This window comes from Rattus norvegicus, chromosome 1 (assembly GCF_021556685.1).
Source record: "Rattus norvegicus strain SHRSP/BbbUtx chromosome 1, alternate assembly SHRSP_T2T, whole genome shotgun sequence".
NCBI lineage: Eukaryota > Metazoa > Chordata > Mammalia > Rodentia > Muridae > Rattus > Rattus norvegicus.
In genome coordinates, this window is record NC_141534.1 from 68,968,445 (window position 1) to 68,987,073 (window position 18,629).

Sequence of the window (18,629 nt, forward strand, 5' to 3'; positions counted from 1 at the left end):
TCAGACTCTAGGCAGAATTTGACTGAAGCTGGTTAATATATTTACTCTGAAGACTAATGCAACCCAAGGAAGAGTTGTTTATTTACATCTGTGCTAAATTCTCCAGGTCGCCTTTTAAAGCCTCATCCCATAAACAAATTTCCTCTTAAACTCATTTTCTTGGGTGGGGAGATGGTGCCCACCTGTTTTCCAAGTTCTCCATTTACAGTGTTTGTTTTTCTTATTTCTGATGAATCGCAGAACCAAGTCAGCCTCCCAAACTCCCAGAAGAGGCAACTCAAAGCGACGCAGAGCGGCTGAAAAGCCATTGTGAAAGCAGGCAGGCAGTTTCCAGGACAGAGCCCAGTTGTTGCAGGATTAAACGAAGTGAATGACAAAGTAGGACAGGAGCTGTGGGCTGTGGATGGAGAGCAGCAACTGCAATTTTCCCTGCCGAGCAAAGAAAACACAGGCTTTATTCACCATTCAGTTTACAATTCACTTTGCTGATCAAGACCAGTTATATAATTTGTGGGGCTCAGTGCAAAATAAAAACACCAGGGGCTTTGCTCAAAAAACCGATTAGGTTGAGGATAAAACCCAGGGCAGTTTGCTGAGACAAACCTGAAAAGGCCCAGACAAGGAGGAGCAAGTGATACAAGGAGCAAGCAAGGATCAATCTTGGCACAAAATCCAAAGATGCTTTAAAAAGTTCAGTGATTCTGGTTTTACGTGGAGGTCCTTGATCCACTTGGACTTGAGCTTTGTACAGGGGGATAGGAATGTATCGATTTGCATTCTTCTCCATGCTGACCCTCAGTTGTACCTTTTGTTGAAAGTGCTGTCTTTTTTCCACTGGATGGTTTTAGTTCCTTTGTCAAAGACCACATGATCACAGGTGTGTGGGTTCATTTCTGGGTCTTCAATTGTATTCCATTGATTTACTTGCCTGTCTCTGTACCAATACCATACAGTTTTTATCGCTATTGCTCTGTAATACTGCTTGAGGTCAGGGATGGTGATTCCCCCAGAAGTTCTTTTATTGTTGAGGATAGTTTTTGCTCTCGTAGGATTTTTGTTATTCCAAATGAATTTACAAATTGCTCTTTCTAACTCTATGAAGAACTGAGTTGGAATTTTGACGGGGATTGCATTGAATCTGTAGACTGTTTTCAGCAAGATGACCAATTTTTACTGTATTAATCCTGCCAATACATGAGCATAGGAGATCTTTCTATCTTCTGAGAACTTCTTTGATTTCTTTCTTCAGAGACTTAAAGTTCCTGTCGTACAGATCTTTCGCTTGCTTGGTTAAAGTCACACCAAGGTATTTTATATTATTTGTGGCTACTGTGAAGGGTGTCATTTCCCTAGGGGTACAGAGTTAAACAAAGAATTCTCAGTTGAGGAATAGTGAATGGTTGAGAAGCACCTAAAGAAATGTTCAACATCCTTACTCATCAGGGAAATGCAAATCAAAAAATCCCCGAGATTCCACCTCACACCAATCAGAATGGCTAAGATCAAAAACTCAGGTGGCAGCAGATGCTGGTGAGGATGTGGAGAAAGAGAAACACTCCTCCATTGTTGGTGGGATTGCAAGCTGGCACAACCATTCTGGAAATCAGTCTGGTAACCGGTTCCTCAGAACATTGCACATAATACTACCTGAGGACCCAACTATACCAGTCCTGGTCATATATCCCAACATGCTCTAACATATAACAAAGACACATGCTCCACTATGTCCATAGCAGCCTTATTTATAATAGCCACAACTGGAAAGAACCCAGATGTCCTTCAACAGAGGAATAGATACAGAAAATGTGGTACATCTACACAATGGAATACTACTCAGCTATTTTTAAAAAATGACTTCATGAAATTCTTAGGCAAATGGATGGAACTAGAAAATATCATCCTGAGTGAGCTAACCCAGTCACAAAAGAACACACATGATGTGCACTCACTGATAAGTGGATACTAACCCAAAAGCTTGGAATACCTAAGATAGAGTTTACAGACCACATGAAGCTCAAGAAGAAAGAAGACCAAAGTGTGGATACTTCAGTCTCTCTTAGAAGGTGGAACAAAATATTCACAGGAGGAAATATGGAGACAAAGTGTGGAGCAGAGACTGAAGGAAAGGCCAACCAGAGACTGCCTCACCTGGGGATCCATCCCATATACAGTCACCAAACCCAGTCACTATTGTAGATGCCAAGAAGTGCTTGCTGACAGGAGCCTGATATAACTGTCTCCTGAGAGGCTCTGCCAGAGCCTAACAAATACAGAGGCAGATGTTTGCAGCCAACCATTGGACTGAGAATGGGGTCCCCAATGGAGGAGTTTGATAAAGGACTGAAGTAGTTGAGGGGGTTTGCAACCCCATAGGAAAAACGATATCAACCAACCAGACCCTCCAGAGCTCCCAGGGATTAAACCAACAACCAATGAGTACACATGGAGTTATACATGACTCCATTCACATATGTAACAGAGGATGGTCTTGTTGGGCAGCAATGGGAGCAGAGGCCCTTGGTCCTGTGAAGGAAGGCTGGATGCCCCAGTCTATGGGAAGCTGGGATGAGGAGGCAGAAAGGAGTGGGTAGGTTCGTGGGAGAACACCATCATAGAAGCAGGGGAAGGAGGGATGGGAAAGGGGGTTTTTAGAGGGGGAAAACAGAAAGGGAATAACATTTGAATTGTAAATAAAGAAAATATCCAATAAAAATCATCAAAAACAAGCTCAGTGAGTAACATAGATAATATTATACAACAATGTATTTTAAATATGAAATGAATGCAAAAAGCCATCCTAATAAACAAAATACAATAATAATAATTTTTTTTAAGACAAGGTTTCAGTAGGTAGTCCAGGATTGCCTTGAAAGCACACGATCTGCCTGCTGCTGCCTTCCCAGTACTAGAGATGAACATGTGTGCAACAATGCCAGAATATTCATGAATAGCCCCACCCAGTTTAAGTCTTACCTTGTATACCTCAACCTAATGAGCCTCTCATGTTCCTTTCAGCCCAGCCAGGCTCCCAAACCTACAGGATTAGCCTATTTCACAAATTCCACAACTTAAAAACAGAGCAAATTGTCACAGAGTAGGTGACTCCAAGTTCCTGTGGAGGTCAGGGCTTGATGAGATACAAAGCCAGGGCAAAAACCAGGCAGCAGGAACCACCGTGAAACTAGAAAAGAATGCTTTACAGAAGTCCTTGGAAGTTGTGCATGAATTTCCATTGATAGATACTCAGAGCATGGCGGCACTGGACTAAGCACAAACTAATCCTCAGGAAGTTGTGAAGAGAACTGAACTCCCACCACTCAGGAGGAAGAGGTAGGTGGACCCCTGAGTTCGATATCAGCCTTGTCCACATAACGCAACCTTCAGAACAGCCAGAGCTACATAGTGAGACTCAGTCTTGGAAAAGGAAAAATAATAAATAAATAAACAAACAAACAAATAAATAAATAATAAAAACAAACCCAGCAAACAAAACAACAACAAAAGAGAATTTGGTCACACATAAGGAAACAGAAGAGAAGTGTAAATAATTAGGAATACCTTATACAATGATGGCAAGTGTTTTCACACAGCAGGACAAAAGCTAGATGGAGAGAAGGTGGATGAGAAGGTGGTCACCTTCCGTAAAGAAATGCAAGACCCAGAGCCACACTCAGGAGGAAGCACTTTTTAGATAAACCGGAGCAGTGGGAGGGTAAAATGACATTTCCTCCTAGAGACAAGAAGAGTTCCAGCCTTTTGGGGAGCCTTTGAGAGATAAAGGTTGCCAAGGGGCATGAGAAAGCTTCATGGGTCTGCTCACAGTATAACCATGGGTTGCAAAGTTCTGGGAGGTTCTCCAGGTAGATGAACAACAGCACATTCTGCAAGAAGCAGGCATTGGTGCAGAGATGAGAATGGGGTCTCAGAAGACCCTGAAGAAAGAAAGAGTATACATCAACAACAAAAACAGTCAAAGAGGGCATCAAGAGCCATATTAGCAATAAGTTATTACTTAGACAGTATCATCTCGGAAAAATGCTAATACAGACAGTACAAGCTGTAACGCAAGTCCTGCCTCTCTCTTTCGGCTGCCAAATTTATATAGGGACCGTGAGTATATATCAATGGTATGGGGCTTGCCAAGCATATACAAGGCTCTGCGTTTGATCTCCAGAACTAGAAAAAAGTAAATATATTTAAAACCAACTGCAGTTCTGGGATGGGCAAGGGGTCAACTGAAGAAGCAAAGTGATTTTTTTTTATTAAAAAAGAAATACAGGGCTGTAGATATAACTCAGGCTGAAGTGCTTACACACAGACATGAGGACTTTAACTCTGCCCTCTGCATGGGCCCAAGAAGCCAGTCATGGTGGCTCAAGCCTGTAGTCTGAGCAATGGGAAGATGGAGACAAGAAGATACTTAGGGCTTGCCAGGCAATCTAGTCAAATCAGTGAGCTCCAAGTTCATTGAGACCCTGTTTCAAAAAATAGAAAATAAAAAAAGGGTGGCTGAGTTACTGATTACTAGGCAGTACATCCACTGTTCACCTCTGACCTCTACATTCCTTTATATTTGTGCATACATCTACTCACGTGTACATGTATGGGTATACATGACACACAAATAAAAATATAACAAGTGCAAGATTCAAGTAGATTTTTAATGTGAAATCAAAGAAACTTTTATTACAACATAGAACATAGAGAATTTATATTCATTTGGTGGCTGCAAAGCCACAATGACATGAGTGGCAAGAGTTTGTGTGGTTTTAAAGGGAGCATTGAGGAAGGCAGCAGAAATTTACTCTCCTGAGCAACTGGGGATACTCTGATGAGTGGATTGACAAGCACGGTGAGAGCCCTATTGGGCAAGATTTAGTAGTCTGCTGAAGTGCTCTGACATTTTCATATTCCTGTAGTGATGTGCTGGCATCATGAACTGCATGGGGCCAGAGAGAAGGACTGGAACAGGGAAAGTTTCTGGGCATTTGACTTAGAACACTGTACAGTGGGGTCTTTGTTCGGCATGGAAGGACCAACGTAGTTTATATGTGTGTGATATTTAATCGATGGAAACAAATGGTTTTGCTTTTACTTCACGTTCAATGTCCCTTGGGATACGCATCGTATGGTGGAGACAATGTGCCCAACTGTATCTCAGGATGAAAACTAGAAATAGCCACTGTAGCACTGAGACTAGTGCTGCTCGTTCCTCTGATAATCCTACATTTCCGAGACAAGCCAGATAACTTTAACGTGCCTGCAAGCTAACATTATACCTTTCAGAAGAAAAGCATGTTCTCGAGCAAACAGAAGAGTCAGTAAGAGACTGTTGTTATGAATAGTCAATAGGACATCTGTCTAGATGCTAAGATTTCCTAACTATTTTCATGAGCAGGAAGTTTCTTAACTATATAATGTTATTTTCCAGGATTACATGGTTGTGGTTTATGGTATTGATCCATAATTTATGTCTAGCTAAATAACAAAACAAAGAACAAAAGCAAAATCCCTGAATAAGTAAAAGACAGCTATTGCAGTGGAAAATTGTGACTACATTAGGAAAATGGAAATATTCAGCCTGCTGGGCTTCTGCTCACCTTGACTTTATGCAGGGAAGTGGGAATAGAGCTGACAGGTTCCTGTTGTGCTCACTCAAGGATGAGAACACTGAATGCAGAACCCTTTGTTTTAGGGTAAATACAACCATGCTGTTTCCATGTATTTAAGGCATTCTTTTTTTTTTAAGATTTATTTATTTAATGTATATGAGTACACCGTAGCTGTCTTAGACACACCAGAAGAGGGCATCAGATCTCATTACAGATGGTTGTGAGCCACCATGTGATTGCTGGGATTTGAACCCAGGACCTCTGGAAGAGCAGTCAGTGCTCTTAACCACTGAGCCATCTCTCCAGCCCTATTTAAGACATTCTTAAAGCAGAGAAGTTTACCTCTCTTTTTATGCTGGTGAAAATTTTCTTTCCCTTCCCCCATGCCTCCCTTCCTCCTTCTCTTTATCCTGCCCCCTTTCCTGATTTTTGAGAAAGTCAGGTGAATAATATATTTCAAATTGTTGACAGGGAACTTTAACATGAGTGATTCTATTTTGTTTGGTCCATTTTGGATCAAATTTTGGAAGGAGCATGGTCCAAAGCAGATGGATTCCTATAAATTTTACTTAGGAATGTAGGCATATTTATTTTTCAGTTTACATTTTTAAAATTGCAGTTGTGTTTTCTTTAATGTCACTTACTTATATGATTTAAAACGTAAAATCTTTCCTCTAGAATGTTGCAAAGAATCCCTCCCACCCCTTTCTCTCAAGTCAGGCATGTTACCAGATCGAATTTTGTTTATTGTGTTGGTGCTGGAGATTCAATATTGAAACTCATGCACACTAAGTAAATGTTCTGCCACCAGGTGAGATCCTAGGACTCTCTATTACAGGGTTCTTTTGCATCTTTTAAGAACTCTTATAGGCATTTACAAGTAAATCTGTGTATAGGAATCTCCTATTCTTTTAAAATAAAACACAAAAGCACACATTGTGTGCTTTTCTGTTATGTTAACAATACATCACAGACTTCTTTGTATTACAGCTTAGAGGGTGTTTATATCCCTTATGTATGCAGTGTTCAGTAATATGGACAAATCGTCCTTTAATTGTTCTAAAAAATGAACATTTAAAATGTTTTCAGTCTCTGCCTATTAAAAATGATATGTACATAACTTTGGATTTTAGTTTTCCTATGTTCTGACATACTTAAGTAACTTTTGGTGTGTATGAATTATTTTAATGTGTATATTTTTAGTGTCAAAGACACTTGTCAATCATTTAGTAATTTTGTATTGAATATAGGACAGAGCAAGGGAATGGGGATTACACTTCAGGGGCCTCAGGACTCTATTCTTTGGAAAGCCTTAAGGTATATGACAATATGCTATATCTTGTTTCCTTTGCTTCTGGGGGTCAGACTTACGTCTACTCAGCTGTTACTGGCATGTACTTCTTTAAGATCAATGACAGATGTTTGGGTTTTGTAGGAACTAATGACCATTTTCCAACTACTTCACTGGAATGGAAGCCTGAAAGCCCTCCGTGAAACAAAGTGCTCTCGACAGGTGAGATGTTCTGCTCGACACCGATTAGCGTGCTGAGGACAAGGTCAGGAGCTTAGCAAACTTCGAAGAGGTTTTCTTTGTTCAGACACTTGTTTACATTTTACACTTACGGACTAAAACCTCCTCTGTTTATGCAATTTTTTTGTTTTAAATTTATATTTTCCTATTGAGTTAAGAGCAGGGACAAGTGAAGAAATACTGAATCAGAGATTGCAACACAGTAAGAATGTTGGCTTTGTATAGGTTTGATCTGAACACCCATTATACTGGAAGCAGAGTGAAGTAACCATTAAGACAGTGTTGGAGTCTCAGTGAGGTACTGACTTACCTTGTGCCACCAGTTTCATACCTTGGATCTATGCCCTCTTGCACTTTCCAGTACAGAAAGAAAGAGAACAAGTTGCTTTCAAAACCTCCTAGATTAAACACAGACAGAATCGTTATACTAAAAGGTTATTTCTCAACCATTAAAAGTTCTTCAAAAGCAGCAGAAAAGATCATGAAAAGGACACCCTCGAATTTAGTCACCTTCATTTTAGAAGTTACCCCTCTTTGTTTTTGCAATGTCTTCATTACTTAGAATAAGAACCCTTCCTCTGTTTAGTACCAAATGTAAACCTTGTCCTGTATGTTTCATATTTTCTCCACGTTGTCCTGTGAGATGTATGCTTTCTCTTCACACCATTGGAACTTGGAAGACAATAATTGATTTTCGAGAATTTCCTAATAAGAATTCGTATGAAGAACTAAGCCTCTAATAGTCAGCAAGATGCGGGTGGAGGCTCTGCAGCCCCAGTCCATTTTGTTCTTTGCTTAGAAAGTCTGGCTCTCAAATGGTCAAGGACAGAAAAGAGACGCGTAGCTGACAACGGCCTGGGCTATTTTTTTTTCCTTCCCTTTGATTTTATTAAAGTCCTTTGAAATATGTTGGGTCGGTTATAAACACTTTTCCATGATTGTTTTTAATTTGTTAAGGTCATAAATAAATACCATATGTTCTTGAAAATAAAAATAAGCAACGCATCCATTCCCCGTGATCAAACATGTATGTGACAGCATGATAGATGGTTATTTTTTCAGAGATGAATCGAAAGGAGTGGCTAATTTTTTAATTGCTTTGCAAAAGCAAGAAACGGTGTATCACAAAGGTATCTTTGTAATACCAGTAGTGAAAGCCACCTATTCTATCATATATTTTTGAACTGTTTTCTTCTGCGCTTATTGTGGGCTACTTGGATATTTGTGTTCCTTATGTTAACAAAGTGTTTACCAGTCTCAAGGCAGTGAGGCTTGGGAGAACTGACCAATGAATGAGGTGGACTAAAGTCTCTTGCCATAGCCCAGCTCACTCAGAGATTCTGACAACATATATTTTGAGAGTTAAGAAGAGTCACAAGAGCAAGCTCCACATGGCAGACAAGCCACACATGGCTTCCCTAGAGGCAACAGTAATGAAAAAATATGAAGGAAGCTCACTCCTATCTGCTACACCTGGAAGGAGCATGAAAATATATTCCAAGAACAATTAGATGTTTTTAAAGAAACAGAGATCACAAGATTCTTCTTGTCTTGTTTGGATGGACTGTCTCAGGCCCACCAGCTTCTGAATAACCACATAGATACTTATTAATATTTATGACACTTTAGGCACTCACTATAGCTGGGCACCTCCAACTAGCTCATCTCATTTAAATTAACCCCACTCATCTAGTCTGCGTCTGCCATGTGGCCTGTGACTTCTCCCTCAGACCAGGCACCTACTCATTCCACCCCTCCCTCCTATCTTGACCCGCAAGTCCTACCTTTCCTGTCCCTCTTAGCTATTAGCCATCAGATCTTTATTAAACCAATCAGAAGGTGAGGGAGATGTATGCTTGCAAAGTATGAGGCAGGTGATGATCTATAAAAATAACAATACCGAAATCTGAACAGTACTCAGCTCTCTGCCAGTACAGAAATCAACATTTGAATAAAACAAAGACAACCTTGACCCCAACAGTCTTGCTTTCTTGGCGTTTTCTTACAAGCACTCAAAATTCTCCTCACAAGACCCCACTCTTCAACTGTGTTCCAACGACAAAGCACAGAAGCTGGGAAGGAGAGTCTTGAATTTCAAAGTCCTGTTCTGAAGGCCCCGTGACTGAATCCTTCCTCATTTCTGAAATAGGCATGGCCAAACCTTCTTCTACCTCAACTTGTCTGTAACTTCTTTCAGGTTTCTGTCTTGTGAAAGGCAAAGGTACGAGACCCAAGGATCCAATGAAGAATTAAGTCATATTTAAACTAGTTGTTACAGGAATACATTTTCAAGGACAGGCTTATATTTTCCAGAGCTTCATTTTGTGAACATTGCAGTATTTTCTAGTGTTAGGTTTTTGACTTAGCCTGGAGTGACAGGCTTTGCGAGACATGATTAGTTCATCATTTCCTTTTCGGAAATATGTCAATGAGATCTGGTTTCAGAGTTTTAAAGTTAGAGTTAGTTGTTTGAAGGCCATATGATTGGGGAGGTATGGAAGGCCTTGCACGCATGCACCTCTGTTCCTCTTTATTGACACTCTGAACTTTTGTTTCTTGGTTCTAGGAAGTCATCTCCTATTATTCCCAATATTCTTTAGATGAAAAGATGCGTAGCCATATGGCCCTGGACTGGATTATGAAGGAGCGTGAATCACCAGGAATTCTCTCTCAAGAGCTGCGTGCAGCCCTGGGGCAGCTGGAGGAAGCCAGGAAGGCTGGACAAGAACTACGATTTTACAAAGAAAAAAAAGAAATCCTGAGCTTGGCTCTGACACAGATCTATTGTGACCCTGACCCTTCCTCACCCAGTGATGACCAACTGAGCCTCACAGCTCTGTGTGGTTATCATTAGCAAGGCTAGCAAGGCTAGTCTCGGGTTTCCTGAGGACTTTCGCAGCAGGAATCTACTTGACGGAAGTTGTTAGACATTTTAGCATGACAGTCAGTACCTGAACACTGTACTGCTCTTACACAGTCTGGTCACAGAATGGGAGGCTAGGGTTGTTGACTGATCCAGACCCCAACTTGCAACTTCATGTATGTTTTCAACCATCCCCTTAGTGGTTCTACTTCAAAATAAAAGAAAGACAACAAAATGCTTTAGAATGTGTCCTTCAGGGTTTGATCTAATCTAGAAAGCCTAGTTGACATGAGCCTTGCTCAACTGTATGCTTTGCTTCACACAAAAGTCCAGTATAGCAGTCTTGGAAGAAAACAGCAACCAGGACTAGGGAAAGCATCATGCTATCATGCTAACTTTTTTTTTTTGACACAGTTTCTCTATGTAGTCCTGGCTGACCTGGAACTTGCTCTATAGACCAGGCTGTCCGTGAACTCAGAGATCTGCCTGCTTCTGCCTTCTGAGTACTGGGATTAATGACATGTGCCACAACCCCCATCTTCTAATAATGTTTTAAATACTTAAGATTAAATAAATAGTACAGGTGATTTTTTTTAAAAAAATGTACAACAGTCATCATGTTTTTGAAACCTCCTGAAAATTACTGTATTCTCATCATATATTTTGAAATTAGCTCTAATAACAAAAATTATCACATACATTTCTCAGAGAAGATGAAATTGAGTACATAACTTCCCTATTCCAATGTCCTAAAAAGGTAATGATGTGTAATGTTAGACGGATTCCATTTTAAAATGATATTTTAGCCAAAAAAAAATCACATCACTTCCCATTATGAGACTAAATATCAGGAAGAAAACTTTAGGCTTTTGTAATCCTGGGAAGGAATTAGGATTTTTTGGTTTGTTTGTTGAACAATTTTTTTAAGTAAAAGACATTTCTATTTAATTTTTTTCACAAAATCTCTGTCATTTCAAATCCAGCACATTTCCACATGTTGGCTGTGATCTTTACACGTGGCACATCTTTGCTGTATTGGCCATGTCCACCTCAGAAGAATAATATCTGATTAGGTGCAAGAACAGAGATTGGGTTGACCAATATCCAGCTTCTCTTCTGTTTTATAATCATGACACTGTACAAATTTTCTGAACCGAAAATCATGTAGACTGCTTTTCCTTGGAATATTCCCAGAAGCCTCAGCAAAAGTAACAAAGGTTACGGCCATGGGTGACCCTATCTAATAGCAAATCAACTTCAGCCAGGACATTGTGTCGAAAGAGTATCCCATGTCTGTAACACTGGCACAGAGGAACATAGGAGAGAAACAAAACAAACACTGGCTCGTGTCTTGTTCTTAATACTGAACTGTGGGAAAGGACAAGAGTAAAGGAGTCTCTAAGAAGATGGAACCCTGAAGGTGTCAGTTGTTGCTATGAACTCCCGGAAAATTGGATAAAAAGCCATAGACTAGCTCATAGCCAAATATAACAATTTCATAAAACATATGGTCCTGCCCCCAAATTTATGGATTAGCCCAGAGCATGACTAACCCTTAGTTTGAAGCTCATGATTTTAAAAGCATAATCTTATACTTCACAAGAGAGATCTAATAACCCATAGACCATATTTTTAATATTATTACCATCATTCTGAAATAAAGAATTGTATTGTTTGGGCAATGATAGCTTAATTTTTATAAAAATCAAAATATAACGACGTTGTTGTTGTGAACAAAGAAACTAAGACAAACTAGGCACTAAACTTGGGCAACTTTATCAGAATATTACAGATTTAATAAAAATCATTATTCCTTCGATATTCTGAATTTGGCTACCCATTTTTTTAAAGCTACAGTTCACGAGTGTGTTTGTTCTTTTTTTTTTTTTATTCACTTGAGTATTTCTTTTTTTTATTTTTATTTATTTTTTTTTATTAACTTGAGTATTTCTTATATACATTTCAAGTGTTATTCCCTTTCCCGTTTCCGGACAAACATCCCCCTCCCCCCTCCCCTTCCTTATGGGTGCTCCCCTCCCAACCCTCCCCCCATTGCCGCCATCCCCCCATAGTCTAGTTCACTGGGGGTTCAGTCTTAGCAGGACCCAGGGCTTCCCCTTCCACTGGTGCTCTTACTAGGATATTCATTGCTACCTATGGGGTCAGAGTCCAGGGTCAGTCCATGTATAGTATTTAGGTAGTGGCTTAGTCCCTGGAAGCTCTGGTTGCTTGACATTGTTGTACTTTTGGGGTCTCGAGCCCCTTCAAGCTCTTCCAGTTCTTTCTCTGATTCCTTCAACGGGGGACCTATTCTCAGTTCAGTGGTTTGCTGCTGGCATTCGCCTCTGTATTTGCTGTATTCTGGCTGTGTCTCTCAGGAGCGATCTACATCCGGCTCCTGTCGGTCTGCACTTCTTTGCTTCATCCATCTTGTCTAATTGGGTGGCTGTATATGTATGGGCCACATGTGGGGCAGGCTCTGAATGGGTGTTCCTTCAGTCTCTGTTTTAATCTTTGCCTCTCCCTTCCCTGCCAAGGGTATTCTTTTTCCTCATTTAAAGAAGGAGTGAAGCATTCACATTTTGATCATCCGTCTTGAGTTTCGTTTGTTCTAGGGATCTAGGGTAATTCAAGCATTTGGGCTAAAAGCCACTTATCAATGAGTGCATACCATGTATGTCTTTCTGTGATTGGGTTAGCTCACTCAGGATGATATTTTCCAGTTCCAACCATTTGCCTACGAATTTCATAAACTCGTTGTTTTTGATAGCTGAGTAATATTCCATTGTGTAGATGTACCACATTTTCTGTATCCATTCCTCTGTTGAAGGGCATCTGGGTTCTTTCCATTTTCTGGCTATTATAAATAAGGCTGCGATGAACATAGTGGAGCACGTGTCTCTTTTATATGTTGAGGCATCTTTTGGGTATATGCCCAAGAGAGGTATAGCTGGATCCTCAGGCAGTTCAATGTCCAATTTTCTGAGGAACTTCCAGACTGATTTCCAGAATGGTTTTACCAGTCTGCAATCCCACCAACAATGGAGGAGTGTTCCTCTTTCTCCACATCGTCGCCAGCATCTGCTGTCACCTGAGTTTTTGATCTTAGCCATTCTCACTGGTGTGAGGTGAAATCTCAGGGTTGTTTTGATTTGCATTTCCCTTATGACTAAAGATGTTGAACATTTCTTTAGGTGTTTCTCAGCCATTCGGCATTCCTCAGCTGTGAATTCTTTGTTTAGCTCTGAACCCCATTTTTTAATAGGGTTATTTGTTTCCCTGCGGTCTAACTTCTTGAGTTCTTTGTATATTTTGGATATAAGGCCTCTGTCTGTTGTAGGATTGGTAAAGATCTTTTCCCAATCTGTTGGTTGCCGTTTTGTCCTAACCACCGTGTCCTTTGCCTTACAGAAGCTTTGCAGTTTTATGAGATCCCATTTGTCGATTCTTGATCTTAGAGCATAAGCCATTGGTGTTTTGTTCAGGAAATTTTTTCCAGTGCCCATGTGTTCCAGATGCTTCCCTAGTTTTTCTTCTATTAGTTTGAGTGTGTCTGGTTTGATGTGGAGGTCCTTGATCCACTTGGACTTAAGCTTTGTACAGGGTGATAAGGATGGATCGATCTGCATTCTTCTACATGTTGCCCTCCAGTTGAACCAGCACCATTTGCTGAAAATGCTATCTTTTTTCCATTGGATGGTTTTGGCTCCTTTGTCAAAAATCAAGTGACCATAGGTGTGTGGGTTCATTTCTGGGTCTTCAATTCTATTCCATTGGTCTATCTGTCTGTCTCTGTACCAATACCATGCAGTTTTTATCACTATTGCTCTGTAATACTGCTTTAGTTCAGGGATAGTGATTCCCCCTGAAGTCCTTTTATTGTTGAGGATAGCTTTAGCTATCCTGGGTTTTTTGTTATTCCAGATGAATTTGCAAATTGTTCTGTCTAACTCTTTGAAGAATTGGGTTGGTATTTTGATGGGGATTGCATTGAATCTGTAGATTGCTTTTGGTAAAATGGCCATTTTTACTAAATTAATCCTGCCAATCCATGAGCATGGGAGATCTTTCCATCTTCTGAGGTCTTCTTCAATTTCTTTCCTCAGTGTCTTGAAGTTCTTATTGTACAGATCTTTTACTTGCTTGGTTAAAGTCACACCGAGGTACTTTATATTATTTGGGTCTATTATGAAGGGTGTCGTTTCTCTAATTTCTTTCTCGGCTTGTTTCTCTTTTGTATAGAGGAAGGCAACTGATTTATTTGAGTTAATTTTATACCCAGCCACTTTGCTGAAGTTGTTTATCAGCTTTAGTAGTTCTCTGGTGGAACTTTTGGGATCATTTAAATATACTATCATGTCATCTGCGAGTGTTTTTGTTCTTAACATCAACTATTTCTAGAAAAGGAAAAGAAACAAGTCCTTGGATCCTGGTAATTTTGGTGCCCTCAATCTGGACATAAATAAATGGGAAAAAACCCAAAAGTTTATTGTTGGGGTTTAAATCTCTGCTAGCGCCCGGACAAAGCACACCAAGCCAACATGGTTCCACATGAGAGGTTTAATGAGAGAAGAGTAGAAGAGAGGAAAGGGCGGCCATGGGCACGTGGAGGGAAAATGGTAGGGGTGGGGAGAGAAGGGACAGGGAGGAGGGCATGAGAGCAGCAAGAGAGAGTAAGAGGGAGAGGAGGGGGCCAGCACCCCCCTTTACAGTTAGGCACTGTTGGTTGTTGCCAGGCAACTGTGGGGTGGAGCACACCTGGCTGTTGCCAGGTAGCTGTGAGGGTGAGTTTAGACAGAATACCAACATTTATAACTGTCCCATTTCTTTGTGAAAAATGTTTTCAGCCAAAATAATTGTTTTAGTTGACTATAGTCTGGATGTTTTAGAGTTCTTATTTTTATTTTGCAGTGTCTTTCTTTGTAGCCAAAGCCAGACTCTCAAAGTTTTTCTTACCTTTCACTATGTTCACAGGTAAACAGTAGCCCAAACATTGTCACCTTCTGGTTTTGTGGTGTTCATAAAAATTCAAATCACAGCCTTCTTCTACGCTGAAACTTAGAGCAAATGGTCTAGAGTGTTGATACTGTTTTCATCTAGGGTTACAGTATAATAGAGCTCATTTTCTCTACCCCAGTGTTTTTGGTTGTATATGTAAAATAACCAAAGAACTTTAAAAATATTACATGGTCAGACTGTTTCAAGTGAAATCAGACTTTTTAAGCACATGGTCCAGGCATCGGTCTTGCATATATCGCATCAGACAGTTCTACAGTTGATTGCTACTGCCTGCTTTCTATAGTCATCACTGACTCAAGTCCATTACCTAACCTGTAGAGCCATGGCTCCAATTGATCTTGGACCCAAACCCAAATTTGGATCTCTTCTAGGCTACCAGAGTAGATACTTTTCCTTGAGCATGTTTTCTCTGTAACCAAGAACTAAAAGAGGAAAAGGGTACACACAGTCACACACACACACACACACACACACACACACACACACACACAAATGGGGGGGTCAGTTTATATTATGACAGCTAAAAAACAGAAAAGATGAATATAGGAAAAAGCCATTACAGAATACAACCCCAAAAGACATACTTTCAGTGGCGTACTCCAACCAGTGTCCATGCCCTATGTACTACCAACAATATCATCATACTATAAATCCGTGAAGGCATTAATCCATTGATTAGGTCAGAGCTCTCATGGCCTAGTTATCCCTGGAAATGCTACCACAGACTAATCTAATCTCCAAGGTGTTTTTCTATAACACCTCATAACTAACAACTCATCTGATCCAGATTCTGCCCCGAGGTATGTGTGGACTCCTTTTTTCACATACTGCTTGTGAGTCATACACACAGAATCACCAGAGGTCCTTGTTTTTTAAAAAAGTTCTGCTGTAGGCCGACAGGAGCTGGATGTAGATCGCTCCTGAGAGACACAGCCAGAATACAGCAAATACAGAGGCGAACGCCAGCAGCAAACCACTGAACTGAGAATAGAACCCCCGTTGAAGGAATCAGAGAAAGAACTGGAAGAGCTTGAAGGGGCTCGAGACCCCATATGTACAACAATGCCAAGCAACCAGAGCTTCCAGGGACTAAGCCACTACCTAAAGACTATACATGGACTGACCCTGGACTCTGACCCCATAGGTAGCAATGAATATCCTAGTAAGAGCACCAGTGGAAGGGGAAGCCTTGGGTCCTGCTAAGACTGAACCCCCAGTGAACTAGACTGTTGGGGGGAGGGCGGCAATGGGGGGAGGATGGGGAGGGGAACACCCATAAAGAAGGGGAGGGGGAGGGATTAGGGGGATGTTTGCCCGGAAACCGGGAAAGGGAATAACACTCGAAATGTATATAAGAAATACTCAAGTTAATAAAAAAAAAAAAAGTTCTGCTGTGTTGCAGGACTACTGAGCAAATTCTAGGCAGTTCTAGGTTATTTAATACTTCTTTCCATGCTTCTGACCCACACTCCAGTCTTTCATAACCCAGCCTGAAATTACTTAATACATCCTTCACTGAGTAGTGTAGTTCTGGACTCTCAGGTAAGAACATGCAGAGGAGTATCCCTGTGGAAGCTAGAAATTGGCAGAAGGGGCAAAGAGCTATGCATTTCCTCTCAAAAGAGCACGCTGGCACCAATGTCTGGTATTACTTTTAAGCACCCTACTAGGGATTCAAACCATCACAACCTCCATTTATTAGCTTATAGAAAAACTCCTTCTTTCGATCTAAGTAAACCTTGGTCATATCTTTGAGAGCAAAACTGGTATAGGAAGGGGAGCAGAACTTTACTCTCATAGCTTTTGATTTCTAATGATCGCTGGTTTCCAATGGGAAATATCAGATTTCAATTTATAGGAAGTTCCTAATTTCAGCATGAATTGTGTTCCATAAGTTCATTTGTAAACAAATTAATTCAACTCTGATGATGTGGTGGTGGTGGTGGTGGTGGTGGTGGTGGTATGTGTGTGTGTGTGTGTGTGTGTGTGTGTGTGTGTGTGTGTGTGTGTATGCGTGCCTTTAAGAGCAAGACCAAAATTGGTTCCAATTTTCCCAGACAGGACTACTTAGCTATAGAGCACTTAAAATTTTGATCCACAAGACCTGAGTCTGATAAACCAAGCAATTGGGGTTCGGCTCAATGGTCAAGCACTTACCTAGCATGTGTAAGGCTCTTATTTGGTCTCCAGATCCGAAAGGTAGAACAAGGAACAGCTGTGGGTATAGGGCCTTATACGAAAACACTTCCCTGGGGGTAGCTTCTCATTTCCAGATTGATGTTTTCCCTATCCTTCACTCCCTAACCCCGTTTAATCATGGTCTTTTCTATCAAATTTCTGAAAACAAACCAAACAAAAAGAATGACTTTTCCTACCAGAAAAACAAACCAGGATTTGACATCTTTACATGGTTTCTTATGGCTATGGGCACACACATACATGGTTGTGCATGTCTCAGGGTCTGCTTTCTTAAATTCTGGGTCCATTTTAATTGTTGTACTTTCTTCTTGCAACAAGATGGTAGCCATCTGAGTAAGTGGCCCAACCAGTTCCAATCCAAGAACCATCATGATGCCTTTGTCCCAAGTCTGTTTCTGAGTTGATGTCTGTGGTCAGACCTGTGTTACCTGTCTATTTCTTTAGAACCAGTGGTCAAGTAAAGCCCATCTAGACAACTTTGACATAGTAGAAAAGGAGGGAAGCAAAATATGGGTTCAGTTACCAGAGGGGAAAATGGCAATTTCCCAAGATATTTAAAAACTATTTCCTTCTCAAAGACCTTCAAAGACAGCATACACAATAGAAGAAATGCAGTCTCTTCAACCAGAAATTGGGAAAAAGACTTCTGGGTAGACAAAAGCAACAGATGTGTACCATGAATATATTTTACCATTTCCAAAAAAAAAAAAAAAATCAAATTCTTCCTTCAAGGACAAACTGCCACTACTAAAGATACTCAAATGAATGTTCTCCCCAGAGGGGAAATCTAAAAATGCTTCCAGACCAATTGCATAAGAACACACAGACAGACACCCTGAGGACTCCTGAAGGGGATGTTGCTCATTTATTTGTAAGAACTCTGTTGCCCACAAAAATCTAATCACTCGTATTACTCTGCAGTCCCACTTCATATATCTTCAGAACTGATGAATTGGTGCTATGCAAGTGAGTGAGAAATTTTCCTCTACTCTGTTTCTGCTGGGCACTAGCTTTCATTTACAGTGGCTGCTAATGCTCCCAAATAAAAGGGGAATTGTTAACCCAACAAATGCTAACAGTTGGAACAGAAATACACAGTCCAATAGCCCAGACCCTTTATTCATTCCTACTTGAGTCTGAGTTACTTAAAAACCTTAAGCATGCCCTGCTGATCTGTGAGCTGTGACTTAGACAGTCATAACATAATGTGGGAAACATTATTCTGACGTGATCCACTGTGTCCACCCATTGTACTAGTGCCATAAGTGATTTGTTGATGATACCTAGAAGCAAGTAAGTAGCATTTGGTGAAAGATGGTTTCCAGAGAGAAAATATGAAAGCACAGATGAGCTATTGAGATTCCAGATTGCTAGAAAAACCTGAAAGGTCAATTTGAGACCACAC

The 18,629-nt window shown here is 40.5% G+C and overlaps 1 protein-coding gene across 1 annotated transcript in view; it reads left to right on the plus strand.

Moving 5' to 3' along the window:
• Positions 1 to 10,237, plus strand: part of Lix1 (limb and CNS expressed 1) — a 57,004-nt gene extending 46,767 nt beyond the window's left edge. The window contains 2 exon segments of the mRNA NM_001106214.1: positions 7,048 to 7,125; positions 9,710 to 10,237. Coding sequence (NP_001099684.1) covers positions 7,048 to 7,125; positions 9,710 to 9,997 — 366 coding nt within the window. The 3' untranslated portion in view covers positions 9,998 to 10,237.
• The last annotated feature ends 8,392 nt before the right edge of the window (positions 10,238 to 18,629 follow it).